The sequence below is a fragment of the Euleptes europaea genome, chromosome 13 (assembly GCF_029931775.1).
Source record: "Euleptes europaea isolate rEulEur1 chromosome 13, rEulEur1.hap1, whole genome shotgun sequence".
Lineage (NCBI taxonomy): Eukaryota > Metazoa > Chordata > Lepidosauria > Squamata > Sphaerodactylidae > Euleptes > Euleptes europaea.
The window spans coordinates 5,415,710-5,435,755 of record NC_079324.1 but is presented as its reverse complement, the minus strand read 5'-3'; the positions used below and the strand labels follow the sequence as shown (position 1 = coordinate 5,435,755).

The following is a 20,046-nucleotide window of genomic DNA, read 5'->3' as shown; positions in this document are numbered from 1 at the left end:
CCCCAAGAATGGAATTTACCATCAAGATGTTGAAATTGTGCCTGTGCTGGGTACCCAATGTTGGGTAGAAATACTGAAAATATAATTTATTCGAAGCGCTATGTAAAGGTTAAAAATATTTAAAAACATTAAAATAGCACAATGGCATTTCCTAGGGTTGATATCTGTAACCACATACCAGACGCGTTTCGGCCCATTGGGCCTTCATCAGTGGTCTTAACCCATGTTAAGCCTGCACACATTTACAGAAATAAATACATATACAAACAGTTTAAATCAAACCAGGCATGTGTATAGGTTGTAAAATGTGTTACCAATTACTCAAACTTCTGGTCAGATTGGTTCTAGTTGTAATACTGGTTTGTATATGTCTCTCATATACGATGTGTGCAGTTATCAACCCTTTCCCTGCCTCATTCTCTCCTTGCCAGCCATTCGCCAACCTACCTTTATCTGCCTCCCATTTTCAGCTATATTTATTATTTCTTATACCCCACCTTTCTCCACAGTGGGGACCAATGTAGTTCACATTATTATAGTTTCCTTCTCTTTATAAGCACAACCATGTGAGGCTGAAAGTACATAACTGATCCATAATCAAGTCATCCTAAGGTTGCTGCCAGACCTAGGGTTGTCAACCTTCTGGTAGGTCTTGGAAATCTCCCAGAATTACAGTTGAACTCCAGACCACAGTGATCTATCACCTTTGAGAAAATGGCTGCTTTGGAGGGTGGGCTCTATGGCATTATATCCAACCAAGGCCTCTCCCCTCCCCAAATCCTGCCTTCCTCAGACTCCACCACAAAATCTTCTGGAATTTCCCAACCCAGAGCTGGCAAACCTAGTCAGGCCTGGCCCCAGTGAGTCTTCCCTCAAAGGCTAAAATAGGCCTGAAAAGGGCCCTGCCCCCTCCTGCTGCTTTTTACTGACAGAAGCAAGCCTGAAATACTGTGGTTGCCTCACAACGACTACTGAAGGAATTAAAGCTACAGGCCCTCCTTTTATAATTTTGGGTTTTTTAAAGCCCTCCAGTGCGTTTTTGTAGATTTCACATTTTTCTGCAAACGTAGGGTTTTTTTCATGTTTGTAGAAAGATCTGTCTTGCCTCTTCATAGCTCCAGTCACCGGATGTAAGTGTCCTCAGATTTAGCCCACTTGGCTATTAGTATATAGGTGTAAGTATAAAGGTGTAAGCTGATGATGATACATTACAGTGTATATAACCTGCATACACAATGAATCTAAAAATTAGCAGCAAAAAGCAGAGAACTAAAATTACTGATAAGAATATGGGTGTAATGTATGTGAGTAACTAAGATCATAACAAGCGAAGCCTAGGAGCTTGAGTCCTGGGCAAAGGCTCCTAAGCCCTGCTCGCATGATTGGCCAAGCCAACGCATCCCATTGGCCCTAAGCCGGGTCATGCCATTGGTGAACCGGGGGTTGTTTTCCCCCTATCACGGATCAGGGGGGGACCGGCCACCAGGGGCCAGGGGAGCATTTAAGCAGGGCCTGTTTGTACAGTTCCCAGTTCTGTCCAGTACTACAATAAAGCGTTGTTGTTGGAACTCCGTCTCGACCTCCTGTGTCCTCAATAGACATAAAAATAGATGAAATATGGAATACTGGCTCATGGGAGTTCTCAGCCAAATTCTGACAGGATTTTCTATGGGAATCCATAGCTGTGACCTGGCAAAATGGACCTGGGGGGCTGACCCCTTTGCACAGCCTTGGAAAGTCCACCTTTATGACTATTTCTGCTGCATTAAAAGAGCCGAGGAAAGGGTTTCTTGTCCACTCATTTAATCACTGCTCTTTTTGTTCAGGATCTATTTAGTGGCCTCATTGGGCCCTTAAAAGTCTGCCGTAAAGGGATGCTGGATGTTGATGGGAGAATTAAAGGTGTAAGCAGAGAGTTTGCTCTCCTCTTCTTGGTTTTTGATGAAAATCAGTCCTGGTACCTGGAGGAGAATGTGAAGAATTATGCTGCCCAGGAAGACTGGCCTCATGCCCACCGAGATGATCAAGAATTTGTGGAAAGCAACAAAATGCACGGTACTTGGTCCCCTTTTTTGTGTGTATTGCATCAGATCCACGCATTGCTGCCAGTTTTCTTTGCAAAGAATTACCCAGAATTGTCCCCTGACAAGGCTGGGTGAAAAAACAGTGTTTGCTCTCTCCATTTTGCTCCCAAATGAAGGAGGGTGTTATGTATGTACATAGTTAGGCCGATATGCAAGGGGAAGCGGACTTAAAAGAGAAAATGCTCATATTTATTCCTTTAAGCTTCTTGTTACAAGGACTCCGGGAGGGGCATAAAGGTGTTAAGGATAGAAATCAGAAACTTACTAAAAATAAAGCTATGGCTAAAAATACTCCTTGTTTACCTCCATCTTCTAAATATAGTGCTGTGTGACTTCAAGAATTTGGAGTGGAATTCAGCATCTTGAGTAAGCTCAGCTATCATATTTCGAAAGGTCAAGTTTTCAGCCTTCATGGCTGTGAGATAGGCTTGAAAGTGTATGAGCAATGCTTCGTGCAGTCTCAGGTGCTGGGGAGGGTGGACAGAGACAAGGGTCAGGAGATGGATTTCAGCCCAGCATGATGTTAGGCCTTTTCACGTGATCAGTGAATCCATAAATGCATGCAAAATCTGGGTTTCCATAATTTAGAAAAGGCACAGTTTTCCCCAGTATGTAATTTTAATTGTTTTCTAGCACAGCCCAGACTAACCCCCACCCTAAATGAAAAGGGATGACATCGCTTCCAGAAGCTCCATAAAAGGGGAAGACAGCTGTAATTTGCTCACTGTGCATTTTGCCGCCATGGGATGAACCCGGCTTCTTCCGGTCTTGTAACGGCAATGACAGAGAGGCAGACCAGCCAATCAAATGTTCAATCGGCCATTCATGTTACCCCATCATGTTTCCCTTGTGCTTCAGGCCAACTGTCTGACTTTGTTCATGTTTAAAGGTGCAAGTATAGATTTAGCCTTATTGATGAAAAAAAAATGAAAACACTTTGTATTGCAGGGGGAAGGGGTCTTGGGGACCTCACAGAATCCTGTCAATGAATCCAGCCCAATTCTACTGTAAACCTGTAGGGCTGCCCTTCACCCTGAAAGGAATACTTACATTTTGAAAACAGCCGCATGTGGGTTTGGGTCTTCAGGCTCCAACCCAGAGTGGAATTAAACAGGACAAGAAATAAGGGTCTCTTACCCAAATTGGCAGCTTCTCCCTGCCCCTTTATAAAGACTAGTGCGATGTGACCTGTTTTCCACCCCTGCCAGTAGCAGGTGATGATATTGGGGGGGTGGGGGCAGCACTCAGTGTAATTATATCAGGTTTACTTATTTATTTGCATTATTTATAGTCTGCTTTTCTCACTGGGCCTCAAGGCTGATCGTATGTGTAAAGTGGCGACAAGTCACAGCTGACCTATGGTAACCCAGTAGGGTTTTCAAGGCAAGAGAGGAAGCGCTTGGCCAGTGCCTGCTTCTGTGCAGTGACGCCGGACTTCCTTGGCGGTCTCCCATCCAAGTACTAATGAGGGCCGACCCTGCTTACCTTCTGAGATCTGACGAGGCTAAGCCTGAGCCATCCAAGTCAGAGCCAAAACAGATTACACTAAATCAAATACAAGCCAGAGGAATGGGACGTGTCCAGAGGAGGGCAACAAAGATGGTGAGGGGTCTGGAGACCGAGTCCTATGAGGAATGGTTGAAGGAGCTGGGTATGTTTAGCCTGAAGAGGAGAAGACTGAGAGGGGATATGATAACCATGTTCAAGTACTTGAAGGGCTGTCATATAGATGAGGGTGCCGAGTTGTTTTCTGTTGCCCAAAAAGGTCGGACCAGAACCAATGGGTTGAAATTAAATCAAAAGAGTTTCCGTCTAGACATTAGGAAGAATTTTCTAACAGTTACAGCGGTTCCTCAGTGGAACAGGCTTCCTCAGGAGGTGGTAAGCTCTCCTTCCCTGGAGGTTTTTAAGAAGAGGTTAGATGGCCATCTATCAGCAATGCTGATTCTGTGACCTTAGGCAAATGATGAGAGGGAAGGCATCTTGGCCATCTTCTGGTCACTAGGGGTGTGTGGGGTGGGGGAGGTAGTTGTGAATTTCCTTCATTGTGCAAAGGGTTGGACTTGATAGCCCTGGTGGTCCCTTCCAACTCTATGATTCTATGAAATCTGGAACAAAGCAGAAATCTGAGCAGAGTAAAAACAAAACATAAGCATTACAATGATGTGTTACAATGCAAAAATTACATGGTAGGATCCTACACTTAGCAACAAATAGTACAAACTATCACACAGTAGTATAGCCCACAGTGCCTAACCCAAGCATCTTTCTGAACCATGTAATTATACTAGAGCCCTATTAGCTGTGTAGAAAAGCCCTCTTGAACAATTCAGTTTTGCAGTTTGCAGAAAGTCAGGAGAATGGGAACCTCCCTGACCTCATCGGGCAGGCCCGTACAATCAGGTGGAGATCACAACCCAGGAAGTTGCTGGTTTTCCCCTTTTGGCAGATGGCACCTGCAGAAGGCCTCGCTCAGATGAGCAAAGCTGTCATGGGGGAGAGGCTGTCTTGCAGATATGATGGACCAAGGCCATGATGGGCTTTGTACATGATAACTAGTACTTTCAATTGAGCCCAATAACTGATGGACAGCCAGTGTATGACTGCAAAATGGGAGCAATATGCATGCTCCATCTAGATCCCGATAATAGCCAAGATGTGATGTTCTGCACCAGTTGGAGTCTTCAAATTGACTTTGGGGGGAAGACCTTGTAAAGTCTGTTACAGTAGTCTAGTCTCGATGTTACTGTGGTGTGGATCCAGGTGGCCAAAATGGCCATATCAAGGTAGGTGACCTGGATGTGACAGAAGGGAAGAGAAGACTCAGTATCGGGATGCTGTTACTGGGAACGTTCACTTTTTGGGTGCTGCCAGCCAGCATATGCAGGGAAGATGTAAAATGAGACCTGGGCCCTGGGGGATCTGGCTCAGTTCTGCAGGGCCTGTAAGACAGAGATGGTTGAAAATGGAGGGAGTTCAGAATTTCCTGCATTGTGCAGGGGGTTGGACCCTGGTGGTCCCTTCCAACTCTATGGTTCTATGAAAACAGTGATGGCCAATTGGCCTCTCCTGCTGGACCCTATTGCACCTATTGCACAAACTGGCCTCTCCTGCTGGACCCTATTGAAGGGCTTCTTTCTCCTGCTGATGACACCTTCTTCACCGACAGGAGGATGGTTCCTCTTGGATAAAAATAATAATGTAAGGCAAAAAAATTTCTTAGGTCATCATTTTAAGTATTTTAACTACCTAGGTTTTTAATTGTTGTATTGATACGCATGGTTTTATAATTATATTTACAAATACTACAATAATACAAATGTATTTACCTTTTTATTACAAATACAATAATACAAATAATACAAAAGTATTATTGTTAGCTGCCCTGAGCTTAACTTCATTGGGAAAGTGTGGGATATAAATCAAATGAAATAAAAGGGGAGAGCTGTGGCTCAGTGGAAGAACCCCCGCTCGGAAAGCAGAAGGCTTCAGGTTCAATCCCCGGCATCTCTAGTTAAAAGTATCAGGCAGTAGGGGATGTGAGAGCCAGCATGGTGTAGTGGTTAAGAGCGGCAGATTCTAGAGAACTAGATTTGATTCCCCACTCCTCCACCTGCAGCCTGCTGGGTGACCTTGGGCCAGTCACAGTTCTCTCTGAACTCTCTCAGCCCCACCTACCTCACAAGGTGCCTGTTGTGGGGAGAGGAAGGGAAGGTGATTGTAAGCCGGTTTGAGACTCCTTAAAGGTAAAGAAAATCAAGGTATGAAAACCAACTCTTCTTCTCGTCCTCTGAGTAGACAAGACTGATCTTGTATCAGGCAGCTTCATGTGTGTGAGAAATGGCACTTGCCTTCAGGCTAACTGCACACCCAGACTGAGCCTCAGGCCAGGAATCGGGATGGATCTCCCCCCTCCCCAGCCGCTTCCTTATGTCACTCAGTATGCCCCTCCCCACAAAAGAATGACTATGGAATTTGAGTGTCCACATCTGCCACAGAATATGCCGTTTTCCTAGCAGTTCACCACTCACTTGCCCAGTGGGCGACACACGCTGCTACCTCTGACCTTCCTGGGACTCTTTTGATCATTGGCCAGCAAAGCTTGGTTCTAATTGTTGCTGAGTAGGAAATGAAGTCCTACCAGATGGCAATTGACACATGATTCATTCCTGAGAGTAATTTGTGGGAAAGTCAGAGAATGCTTGAATTGGCTGCAGCTGGGTTTTCCATTTCTGAATAAAATCATAGATCTGAAACAAACAAAACAGTTGTTGAGCTCAGACCCCCGCTGGAAGGCACAACCAGCCCTTCTGCAAATTGAGAGCCGGGAGCACAGAGTGGGCTGACAGCAGACGCAGGCAGGCATACAAAGCCAAGGGTGACTCATGCAACCAAGCCAAGCTGCAGAGAAAGGCAAACAAAACAAATCTTATCTGTCCTGGAGCAAAACCCCTTTTTTACTCAATAGGATACTTATCTGTGCCCCAAATGTGACAAAATCTAACTGACAGCCCCACAGAAGAGACATCATTGGATGTATCCCCATTCCACCCATCCTTCTCCTGTTCCAGATCTGGATGTCTCTGAGAAGAAGAAGAGTTGGTTTTTATATGCCAACTTTCTCTACCACTTAAGGAAAAATCAAACCATCTTACAATCACCTTCCCTTCCCCACAACAGACACCCTGTGAGGTAGGTAAGGCAGAGAGAGCTCTAAGAGAGCATTGGCTAGCCCAAGGTCACCCAGCTGGCTTCATGTGGAGGAGTGGGGAAGCCAATATGTGTGTGTGTGTGTGTGTGCGCGCGCGCATGTGTGTGTGTGTGTAAGAGGAAGTGTGTGTGGGAGACCAAAAATATTTCAGCTATCAGGCTTCACTGTTCTTCAAGGCTGTAATCTGATGTGCTTTTCACTTGCTAATATTGTGCAAATTGGCCACTTAGAATATTTCTAGCCCCACAGGTATTCCTGGGGGCCAGGACCACAGAAGAAAGACTAAACTTTGAAGCTAGGCTATTGCAGTGTGTTGTACGTGAGGCTGCCCTTGGAAGACTATCCAGAAGCTTCAACTGGTGCAAAACAGGGTAGCTCACCTAATGGTTACAGCATGCAGATGGGAGCGCATTAGCATGTATCCACCCACACAATTCTTCCAACAAAATGCTATTTCTATTCATGGGAAAGGGGCAATCAGTTTTGCCAATCCCCCTCCCACTGCAGACCCTCACCTTGCTCCCTATGCTGTTCCTGGGGATCTAGAAGCCATAGTTGAGGATCTCAGGGATTTGTAGCAGGACGGGGAAATCAGAAAAGCCCCCCCACTGTGAAGTCCACAGAGAGTTGGATACATGCCATTACTACATTGGCTATGAACATTCTTTCAAGTCCACTTCAAAAAGCTTATTGTGGCATTTAAAGCCCGACATAGTCTGAGACCAGCTTACCTGAAGGACTATCTTTCCCACAAAGACCCTGATCAGATTCCTAGTGGCTCCCCCCTCTGAGTTACTCGATCATTCACAGCAAGGACCCATTCATTTCCCATGGCAGCCCCAGCATTGTAGAGTCCCAGGCTGGCTATTTTTTTTTTGCACCCCAAGAATATGTGAGGCTGTCCTTTTTAGGTGGGCTTTTGGAAGTTAATTCACATATGGAATTGTCCAGATGTTGAGCTGTTTTAATTGTTGGGTACATGCAGGTAAGATTTTCGTAACCTGCCTCAAGCTGCCATAGTTGGTGGGAAATGCAGCATGTAGATGTTTTTAATAAAGGAACAGGACATTCCTCCACTTCTGGGGAGGCCAAGCCGTTCTTTCATTATTGTTTGACAAACCCAAAACAGAAAGTGTCCATAGAAGCCATTTGGGATATTTACTCTGCCAAGGGGAAGGTCATATGGAAGCCCTTGGGGTAGCCACCTTTGCCCCTGGCTCTGCTCTTATCCCTCTACCAGCAGTCTGTCATGCTGAATATTGCACCTGAAGCTTGTCCCATCACTTTATGTCTATATCAGAAAAAACTTCCCCTGTTAAACGTCTGTGCATATGTCAGCAGACCGCTGTAGAAAAGCCCAGGGCGTGTAAAAAGAAGATGGCAACTCTGGACTCCACCATAGAATCATAGAGTTGGAAGGGGCCACCAGGGTCATCTAGTCCAACCCCCTGTACAATGCAGGAGACTCACAACTACCCCCCACACACACACCCAGTGATCTCTAGAAGATGACCAAGATGCCCTCCCTCCCATGAACTGCCCAAGGTCATAGAATCAGCATTGCTGACAGATGGCCATCTAGCCTCTGCTTAAAAACCTCCAGGGAAGGAGCACTCACCACCTCTCAAGGAAGTCTGTTCCACTGAGGAACCGCTCTATTAGAAAATTCTTCCTAATGTCAAGATGGAAACTCTTTTGATTTAATTTCAACACGTTGGTTCTCGTCCAACTTTCTGGGGCAACAGAAAACAACTCGGCACCATCCTCCATATGACAGCCCTTCAAGTACTTGAAGATGGTTATCATATCTCCTCTTAGTCTTCTCCGCTTCAGGCTAAACATACCCAGCTCCTTCAGCCTTTCCTCATAGGACTTGGTCTCCAGACCCCTCACCATCTTTGTTCCCCTCCTCTGGACACGTTCCAGCTTGTCTACATCCTTCTTTAATTGTGGTGCCCAAAACTGAACACAGTACTCTAGTTGAGGTCTAACCAGAGCGGAGTAAAGCGATACCATCACTTCGCGTGATCTGGACACTATACTTCTGTTGATGCAGCCCAAGATCGCATTTGCCTTTTTAGCTACCGCATCACACTGCTGACTCATGTTCAGTGTTTGGTCTACTAAGACCCCAAGATCCTTTTCGCACACACTACTGCTAAGACAAGTCTCTCCTATCCAATAATTATGCATTTGATTTTTCCTATTTAAGTATTTTCCAGATTAGGGTTACCAGATTAACAAACCCAAAGCCCTCAACATGCCCAGGGTTGCAGCCGAAGTGAAGTGACGATTGTATGGTTCTTGTTGTGGGGGGAGATATTTTGACAGGCATAGATTTTCTCACCACTGCATGGAAAGCTCTGTCCAAGTCTTCCAGTGTGGGTTGCCTGCCCTCTGTTCATGATCCCTGGGAGCAATTCAAGGGTGGAGTCTGGAGAGAGGGAGGATCACAAGTGTCATGATGTCACTTCCAGTTAAGCGGGCAGAAGTGTCAGAGTGAGGGAGTGGGAGGTTGCCTGCTGTGACAACCTCTACTTCTAGTGAGTCAGGAAACCCTCCGCAAAATGCTACTGTGGGAAGTAATGGCAGCAAAACAGTGTAAACGTGTACAAATGTTCTTGTTTTGTATCATGCTGCTGAAGCACTCTTCCTAGCAGCTCCCTTCTCCCCTCTCCATTGCCACCGACTCTGCTAGTCCTGCATTCCCTCCTGTGGAAAACCCATGCAGCTATTTTCTATTTCGGGTTGCCAGGGCTGCCCTGCAAGCATTTAGGTGGCAGGCACTGGTGCACTTGGCATGTCGGCATGACTTCCGGTGAAAACTGGAAATCATGAAACACTCTAGGATTTGCAAAACTCTATGGCCCTATCCACCTTCTAAAAAGTTCTGCATGCACCAGGGAAGTAGTGGTGGGCAGTAGTTGGGGGACCCTGATCTACTCATTCCTCTGAATTCTCAGCTTTAATTTTTTTAAAAAAATCTCTAGCTTTTTTAGTTGCATGCTGGCTTCAGGCAGGCTGCCCAAATGGACGCTCTGTCCATGGCCACCCTGCAGTTTTTCCTTTGAACTGGAGAACATCAGGTGTTTATTTTCTTTGGCTCAAAGGGGGGAAATTGGGAGCCAGACAAATCATGCCTGAACATCTCCACGTATTATGAGGGCTTTCCTGCTGCCCATGCTGGGGAAGATCTCTCCGTGGAGGCAGCTGGGTGGCTCTCAGCTGGCGCTGATAACTAGATGCACTAGAAAATCACCATAACCTGTGTCTTTTGCTCCAGGACTGGGGCTTTGAGCCTTGTGGCTACCTTCTGTATACCTTTAACAGGGAGAAAGCAGCAGGTTAACCTTTCTCCAATAAAATTATGCTTGGTTTGGAGAGAGTGGACAGGGAGAAGTTTTTCTCCATCTCCTATAATACTAGAACGCGAGGTCATCTACTGAAGCTGGAGGGTGACAGATTCAAAACAGATAAAAGGAAATATTTTTTCACAGAACACATAATTAAATTGTGGAACTCCCTGCCCCAAAATGTGGTGATGGCTGCCAACTTTGAAGGCTTTAATAGGGGAGTGGATATGTTCATAGAGGAAAGGGGTATTCATGGTTACTAGTCATGATGCATACCTATTCTCTCCAGGATCAGAGGAGCATGCCTATTGTCTTAGGTGCTGTGGAACACAGACAGGATGGTGCTGCTGCAGTTGTCTTGTTTGTGGGCTTCCTAGAGGCACCTGGATGTCCACTGAGTGAACAGACTGCTGGACTTGATGGGCCTTGGTCTGATCCAGCAGGGTTTTCCTTGTGTTCTTATGTTCATCACTGTTTTTGAATTCTGTCTGTGCTGCAGCTGCTACGGGATCAGACCCTTTGCTCACATTAATATGGGAATTCTGCTCCTCTCCCCCACTCTGGAGTATTATACAAATGGGAGATGGCTGTACTATTTCATGAACAGAGTGCTTTTCTTTCCTTCCTTCCACAGCCATCAATGGTAAACTCTATGCAAACTTGCCCGGGCTGACGATGTACCAAGGAGACTGGGTGAACTGGTACCTGCTGGGAATGGGCCAGGAAATTGATGTTCACACAGTTCACTTTCATGCTGAGACATTCATATACCGAGTAAGACTCTCCACTGGTTGATCATACATCCATGTAACCATATTTTTTTCATTCATTCATTCATAACCTTATTTATTGGCATGATAGCTAAAACATCAAATACAAAAATGAGATTATCCGGGCTGTGTAACCGTGGTCTTGGTATTTTCTTTCCTGACGTTTCGCCAGCAGCTGTGGCAGGCATCTTCAGAGGAGTAACACTGAAGGACAGTGTCTCTCAGTGTCAAGTGTGTAGGAAGAGTAATATATAGTCAGAAAGGGGTTGGGTTGAGCTGAATCATTGTCCTGCAAAAAGTATCAAAGGTAATGTGCTAATCATTGTCCTGTAAGTATCAAGATAATGTGCTAATGAGGGTGTGGTATGTTAATATGGAACCATTGTATCCTGAAGTGATCTGTTAATGTGTGAAATCCAAAGCTAATCTGCATGGCTATTGTGGACTGTAGTCTTTATTAGTCTGGAGGTTTTCAGGACAGGAAGCCAAGCCTTATTCATTCTTAAACTCTCTTCTTTTCTATTAAAGTTGTGCTGATGTTTATGAATTTCAATAGCTTCTCTGTGCAATCTGACAAAATAGTTGGTAGAATTGTCCAGTCTTTCATTGTCTTGGAATAAGACCCTGTGTCCTGTTTGTGTCAGTCCATGTTCAGCCACTGCTGATTTCTCAGGTTGGCCAAGTCTGCAGTATCTTTCATGTTCTTTTATCCTTGTTTGTATGCTGTGTTTTGTTGTCCCGATGTAAACTTGTCCACAGCTGCAAGGTATACGATATACTCCTGCAGAGGTGAGGGGTTCTCTTTTGTCTTTTGCTGATCATAGCATCTGTTGTATTTTCTTGGTGGGTTTAAACACTGTTTGTAGATTATGTTTTTTCAAAACTTTCTCCATCCTATCAGTGACTCCTTTAATAAATGGCAAGAATACCTTTCCTATGGGAGACTGTTTTTCCTGAGTTTTCTGATTTTTGTTTGGTTTAATGGCCCTTCTGATTTCATTTCTGGAATAGCCGTTTGCTAGCAGTGCGTGATTTAGATGATTAGTTTCTTTCTTGAGAAACTGTGGTTCACAGATCTGTCTTGCGCGGTCCATTAATGTTTTGATTATTCCTCTTTTCTGTCGGGGTGGTGGTGGTTGGAGTTTTTGTGTAAGTAGCGATCTGTGTGAATTGGTTTCCGGTAGACCTTGTAACCTAACTGAAAGTTTGTTTTACGGATGACAAGGGTATCAAGAAATGGGAGTTTACCCTCAATTTCCTTTTCCCTGGTAAACTGAATGTTTGGATGGATATTATTAAGATGGTTTAGAAAGTCCATTAATTTTTCTTCACCATGGCTCCAAATAGTAAATGTATCATCTACGAACCTGAACTAGACTGTAGGTTTGTAAGGTGCCGATTCTAATGCTGTCTTTTCAAAATATTCCATGTAAATGTTTGCTATTACTGGACTGAGTGGACTTCCCATAGCTACTCCATCAATCTGTTCATAAAATTCTTTATCCCATAGGAAATAACTTGTTGTCAAACAATGGTGAAATAAGGCTGTTATATCTTCTGGAAAAATCTGGTTAATCAACGAGATTGTGTCTTTTACTGGAACCTTGGTAAAGAGGGATACAACATCAAAACCAACTCACACAGATCGCTACTTACACAAAAACTCCAACCACCACCCCCGACAGAAAAGAGGAATAATCAAAACAATGGACCGCGCAAGACGGATCTGTGAACCACAGTTTCTCAAGGAAGAAACTAATCATCTAAATCACGCACTGCTAGCGAACGCTATTCCGAAATGAAATCAGAAGGGCCATTAAACCAAACAAAAATCAGAAAACTCAGGAAAAACAGTCTCCCATAGGAAAGGTATTCTTGCCATTTATTAAAGTAGTCACTGATAGGATGGAGAAAGTTTTGAAAAAACATAACCTACAAACAGTGTTTAAACCCACCAAGAAAATACAACAGATGCTACAGTCAGCAAAAGTCAAAAGAGACCCCCTCACCTCTGCAGGAGTATATTGTATACCTTGCAGCTGTGGACAAGTTTACATCGGGACAACAAAACACAGCATACAAACAAGGATAAAAGAACATGAAAGATACTGCAGACTTGGCCAACCTGAGAAATCAGCAGTGGCTGAACATGGACTGACACAAACAGGACACAGGGTCTTATTCCAAGACAATGAAAGACTGGACAATTCTACCAACTATTTTGTCAGATTGCACAGAGAAGCCATTGAAATTCATAAACATCAGCACAACTTTAACAGAAAAGAAGAGAGTTTAAGAATGAATAAGGCTTGGCTTCCTGTCCTGAAAACCTCCAGACTAATAAAGACTACAGTCCACAATAGCCATGCAGATTAGCTTTGGATTTCACACATTAACAGATCACTTCAGGATACAATGGTTCCATATTAACATACCACACCCTCATTAGCACATTATCTTGATACTTACAGGACAATGATTAGCACATTACCTTTGATACTTTTTGCAGGACAATGATTCAGCTCAACCCAACCCCTTTCTGACTATATATTACTCTTCCTACATACTTGACACTGAGAGACACTGTCCTTCAGTGTTACTCCTCTGAAGATGCCTGCCACAGCTGCTGGCGAAACGTCAGGAAAGAAAATACCAAGACCACGGTTACACAGCCCGGATAACCCACAAGAACCAATGAACTCTGACTGTGAAAGCCTTCGACAATATTTTACAAAAATGAGACATCCAATTAAAAATGCAGAGCAATTTTAAAATGGCCGTTCTTTGGCCAGACATATACAAATAGTAACTACAAACAGTTTTAATAATCTTTATAGAGACCAGGGAGACCATTATATAACCTGAATCCTTTGTTCATTAACTACACTCACTTTTGCTCCAAAGTAATAATAAGAAATTTAGCAACCGCTTCAGAAAGCTGAGGGTTATGTAACCATATTTACTTTTGTCCTCACTTGGATGGCAGAGCTTTTTAACATAATGAACAAACAGAAGAGCTTTGATGAGCCTTCAGCTCAGGATGAAAGACTCATGCTCTGCAGATACTTTCTTTAATGGAAAAGAAGCCTTTGAAATGGGGTCTGAAGGGCCCACAGTTACCCACGAGGAGGGTGCTGGTTTGCACAAGAGAGTTGATCAGTTTGGATGTCAACAACCACAGCAGAGTGGTGGAAAGGCATGTTATAGGTTAGAATTGTTACGTTGCTCTTTGTTAATACCATCAATTTGCAGAGCACTTGATAGATGATCCTGACAGGTAGAAAGACAGGTTCCTTGCCCCCAAGGTGGTTGCAATCCACATTTTGACAGTGGAGGACAACAACAGAAGAACAGGAAGGGAAGTTAGATGGAGGGGAGGCAGGTGAAAAAAGAGGGGCAGTTCACACACATTCCAGGTGAGGAGGAGGATCCGGTGGTTTAGCCAAACGCTTCACAAAAAGGTGAGTTTTTAAGGAGTGGTCTGAAGGACGAGAGAGAAAGGGTACAAGGGCACACAAAGTAGGGCACGTTGGATTCAAGCAGACAGGGCATGTGTCCTGGTCCACCAGTAAAATGCAACTTGCAGGTTTGTGCCACCTCACTTGGCCTTGGGACCATGCATGGACGGGAGAGGGGATGTCCTCATTCAGCCTCTGCTTGGTTTTGCTGTTTGTCGCTGGCTCTGTTGCTCTGCTGTTAGCATTTTAAAGGAAAAAGAGGTGTCCTTTGAAAATGTTTTATGGAGACTTCCGCTAGGGACGCTGAGCTGAACACCACGTCTCTTGGGGGCTCCCAAGGGAACCAAGATTCATTCGAATCTGGGGTGTAATTCTGCACCCCTACCCGATCCTAAATAGTGGATTGGGAAAAAGGATTTCCCCTGCTGCCCATGAAGTGCGGTTTGACCCCCAGTTTTGCTGAGAGAGCCATCGGACGACTCTCGGAATCCTGGATGAGGTCCCGCCTGGCCTGAGGGGAAACCATTGCCGCGAACGTCTCTCTGGAATTAGGCTCAGCTCTCCCCTACCTATTACCATCTAAGCAACGATACATAAGAAAGAATATCTACTCTTCTAAAATCTGAGTAAGTAACAAGAACTCTTTTTTTTTACCTGGAATTGGAAGTCCCGAAGGAGTGGAAAAAATATCTATAGAATCCGTATCTCCCCATCTGAGGCTTGGATGACTCTTTGACAATTAAAAACATTGGATAAGCCAGCAGGATCTTAATCAAATTGATCGGTGGATAGACATAACAATTGGGACCTTTTGAATGAAGTTATAGCCACCAATCAGAAACTCAGAAGTGTAAAGGGGAGGGACGAGCAGATTCCCTCCCCACTTCCGGGAGGAGGCATTTCTGAGTAAACAGATTTTCAAGCCACGTCTTATCCGGAAGCATCAGCTATCGTCTGCCATCGCGAGAATACTACGGGATTTGAGACCGGATGTGTGGCACCACTGTGTAACTGGCAAATACTTCCCAAGTTCCTAGGCAAAAAGAAGGAATGGCAGGCACGCGACCTTATATCCTGTCCCCTGTAACACCACTTTACAACTCACAACGTATACCTGTCTGGATTTTACAAATTAAACCTCAACAAACTACCAGAAGTAGCAACCATGGAAAGTGAGACTAAATTCATGGACCGACTAGTCTCTCTGACAAACAATATCGACGAACTTGTCAATCGGAAACTGGATGTAATTTCGGGAGATCTCAAAGATATAAAAGACCAAATTATGACAATGAGATCAGAGATGAGAGAAGGAAGCTCCCCAAACGACAAACCATTAAAAGAAAAATTAAATTCTGTAAAGGAGATGGAGAGCTATGAAGGACTACCAAAGGATATACATCTGCAAGAAGAAATTGAACCAACCCAATTGACAACTATGGATATGAACCTAAGAGACTTTGACTTTTGTTTGTATGATTTACCTGATGAACTTTTCAAAGTTAACTGGGAGAATTTAAAAGGGCAAAAAGCTGGAAATACCGGGATTTTTCTTCTCGCCTTAGGGATGGAAGAAAACATGCTGCAGACTTACTATCCCCCATCAATTTTTACAGAGGCAATTGCACTAACAACTTCCATGGATGCCTTTCGATGTTTAAAGCTACTGGAAAAAAGAGGAAGATGCTGGAAATTTAAGATAAAGAGACTGGGTCAAAGGGTTTAGTTTTTCTCGGGATTTAATTAAAAAGGACTGATTAAATGGCTTGGCTCTGACAAAAACAGAATAATTAATGGCATTAACATAACTGATACTTATTAGATATGTGGGAGAACTGGAGGAATCATAATGATATTTATTCTCAAAGGAAGTTAAAAATGATGCTTATTATCTAATCCATTTTTTATTATAAAAATAGTGCTTTTTATTTCTGTTCTTTCTTTTTTATTTTTATTTTATTTTTCTTTATTTGAATATAGATAAATGAAATAGCAAATACTTAGATTATGAGTAATGTTAAATAAAGGAAGTTATATAAGGAAGTTAAAAATGATACTTACCGTGTATACTCGCGTATAAGCCGAGTTTTTCTGCCCCAAAAAAGGGCTGAAAAAGCTGAACTCGGCTTATACACAGGTCAATACGGTAGGGTAGGGGAGGAGGGAGGAGGGAACTTACTGTCGCCGCCGCCGCTGGGCCCGCGCCGCTTCCTGTTGCCGAGAGCTGCCTGGGGCGGCCTCCTGCAGCTGCAGGGAGGCTGCGCCGGGCCGCGCCGCCGCTTCTCGCCAGCCGGGGAGGCCTGGGGCGGCCCCCTGAAGCTGCAGGGAGGCTGCCCCAGCCCCTGCCGGGCAGAGCCGCCGCTTCTCACCGGCCAGGGAGGCCCCCTGCGGCTGCAGGGAGGCTCCCCGGCCCCCGCCGGGCTGCGCCGCTGTTTCTCGCCATAAAAATAGTGCTTTTTATTTCTGTTCTTTTTTCTTTTTATTTTCTTTTTCTTTATTTGAATATAGATAAATGAAATAGTAAATACTTAGATTATGAGTAATGTTAAATAAAGAAAAATATATCTTATAAACGTTTGTAACAATATTAGGATTAGAATCTTAAACAAAGGAGATTACAAATAAATGACAAGATTGAGGGAGGTGTAGGGGAAGTCTTTATATTTTATTTTTTATCTATATATGTATGTATTTTCAACAATTGTTTATTAGAATTTATACTCTGATGTTTACCTATATTGATTGTTGAATACCTTTAATAAAAAAAAATTAAAAAAAGAAAAGAAAGTTTTATGGAGAAGCCAAGACATGTGATCTTCACCCCCTCTGTATGAGTCCATTGCTGGTCCACACTGAGCCAATACAGAGAACTATAGTGGCTGCTTGGTCACCTTGGTGGTCGTAAAAATGTGGTGTAAATTTTTCAGCATTCTAAAGATGGGGGTCTTAAACAACCCATTTTCTACATGGCTGGATAGTTGACCGTCAGCAATTTATGGCGGCTGACATCGTGGGAAAGTTATTCCCTCGAGCTGTTTTTGGATGTCACGAGACCAAGGGTTATTTATGTGCTCTGAAAGATTTAAATGGCAACTTGGCTTTTTTCTTTACTAAGAAGTACAACTTGTATTTTCCTCCTCCTTGACTTGCTGGCAGGATACTGTATTGTTGCTGTTGAACTTTATTGGCTTTTGCTTTGCTGTGGTATTTTTGGTACTTTTATGAGCATAGAAATTTATTGATTAGACTGATGTCTATATTTTACTGCCTTTATAATTGTTGTAATTTATTGTTAGCTTTCACAAGAACTATGGTTGGGAGGCAGCATAAAATGCATTAAAACTAACAGGGAGGCATGAGAAAATTCTGCCCCAAGGTATGGACTAAATCCATACTGCCCTCCCCCAGCAATGCTGGGCTAGGAGTGGCTCACATCATAATTAAAATAAAACCAATAAAATGCATAATACAATATGATAAAAATACATTTAATGGCGCTGAAATCTACTCATTAGACAATTCAAGGTGCCAAAATAGTTCCCAGCAGGGAGAGATGTTTCTGCAGCAATAAAAATTATCAGAAGTGGTCTGGCTTGATTCAGATATCCCTGTTTGGATTTTCTTTCTCCCTTGAGAGAAACAAACCTGTGAGTCTTTCCTTTTTTTCTGGCCACGGAGTTTCCCCCCTTGAGACAGATGCTTTTCTGAGCATTCTTTGTCTCTCACAGCATATAAGTGGCATGCAAAAGAATCATTAACGACAGCCACAAAATTGAGGTAAACCAAAACCGGTGGAAAGGTTAAGATGCAAACTCCAAAGGAGCCTGAAGGGGCCATATCGGCTTGTCCCTTGGCAGAGCAAATGACTTCACTGCATAGCAACAAAACGAGTCAGTAACCAGGGACAAAATAACACAGCAACCACAATCTCGTGGGCCGCAGGACTCTCCAGAGCCATTCTGTGTGCTTCATTAGCCTTTCCAGTGAATTCCGTTTGCATTCTGAAGCAGAGCTGCATATTCCTGTCGGCTTCTCAAAGTTTGTCTTTCCACACAGTCCAAACCTGCATCAGGCGACTTGAAGGAGGATCAGGACCCCAACCTGCTGTCCTCCGTGTAGCTTTACTTGCAGTCTTCTGGGGTCCTGGATTCCCTTGTAAGATAAACTTCACATTTCAAATTCTAAGATGTAGGAATGCTATATTAATCAAGAGGTCTTGGGCTCTGTGTGCACTAAAATTTAACTTTTTAGAACATGCAGAAGTATCCTAGCAAAGCAGCTTCACATAACACAATTATTATTCAGCATTGTGGCTTCTGTTCAGGCACACATGGGTCTGCGCATGTGTAGGCCAGCTGCAGAGAGGAATTCTCAAGCTTTGCAGAGCTTTCTGAGTGCTCAGAGCGCTCCCCCTCCCCCAGTCTGGACCTGGCATTTCCCACCCAAACTGGCACGTGATGGGGATGGGGAGAGCTCTTTTCTCTTAGTCTTCTCTTTGCTGCCATGAGGAGAGGACCCTTCTTCAAGCTTTCTGACAAATTCTTTCTCAGTGAGTGACAACTGTAACTTTTCTGACTTAAAATGGCACTCTGTGAAAAGTGTGGGGACTATGAAGTGAAAATGGTGCAGACATAGAAATAGAAAAAGAGGGGAGAGAAACCGCTGATAAAAGACAGAAAAAATGTGGAAGGCACCAGAGGTTACAAGGCGTTTATCTATTCACTTCTAGCTACCACAAAGTATTACAAAATAATAGTACCATCAAAGGTTCAATTAAATTGCAAACATGTATTACAGTATACAAATAATGAGCAAACATAAAAAACAAAAGTGTTGATAATATAACATAAAACAGTGATAGGTTTGCTGGCTAGTATCCCATTTCGATATCCTTCTTTGGACTGTAACCTTGAAATTCAACAATAAACAGAAGTATTAGTACAACATCACACATTAATTACTGTACATATAACTTATTTACAACAGGTTACGTGGGACTTACTGTAGTGTTACCAGAAATGAAGTAATTGTCCTTTATGACACATAAGTCTGTAATGAGTAAAATAAAATACATAACAACTAGTATACACAGGCCCCTAAAGATAAAATGGAAAGTCTCCCAAACCCAATTTAAGGACCTACAATATGAGACAATGAAGCTATAAATTCAATTGACTCGTGCAGTGTAGACGGCTCTGGGATGAAGTAGAGTACATTGTATCATCCAGGCTTATATGCATGTGGAGAAATACACCCTTAAAGGTCCAAGAAAGACCAGGCTTCTGCAGAGAAAAGGCCTGCAACACCTTCCTTGGTGTTGATGCCCTCTTCATCGGTGTCAGATGTGACCAATAAACAGGTTCCAAGGGCAGGGTCATTTCCAAGAGCCCCCTCAGAGTCACCACCAAACAAATAATAAGTCAAAGTGTGCTTCTTCATCTCCTGAACACCTAGGGTTGCCAAATGCAGACATGTTCCACAAGTAAGGAAAGAAAAACTGGGAGTAAAACTCGAGCTTCCATTAAGAATCCATGTGCATCTTCTGAGGAAGAAATCTTCGAAACAGGAACAACCAACCGGTAACCTGTAAAGAAAAGAAAAGAAAAGAAAAGAACTTTACACATGGACTAGGGCTGTTGATTCGGTTCGGCCCGAACTGAAAAACAGCTG

The 20,046-nt window shown here is 43.6% G+C and overlaps 1 protein-coding gene across 1 annotated transcript in view; it reads left to right on the top strand.

Annotated features, from left to right (window-relative positions):
• HEPH (hephaestin) overlaps positions 1-20,046 on the top strand; it is a 75,285-nt gene that overhangs the window by 44,916 nt on the left and 10,323 nt on the right. The window contains exons 17-18 of the mRNA XM_056859730.1: positions 1,827-2,055; positions 10,783-10,922. Of these exons, the coding sequence (XP_056715708.1) occupies positions 1,827-2,055; positions 10,783-10,922 (369 nt within the window). The remainder of the gene's footprint in view (positions 1-1,826; positions 2,056-10,782; positions 10,923-20,046) is intronic.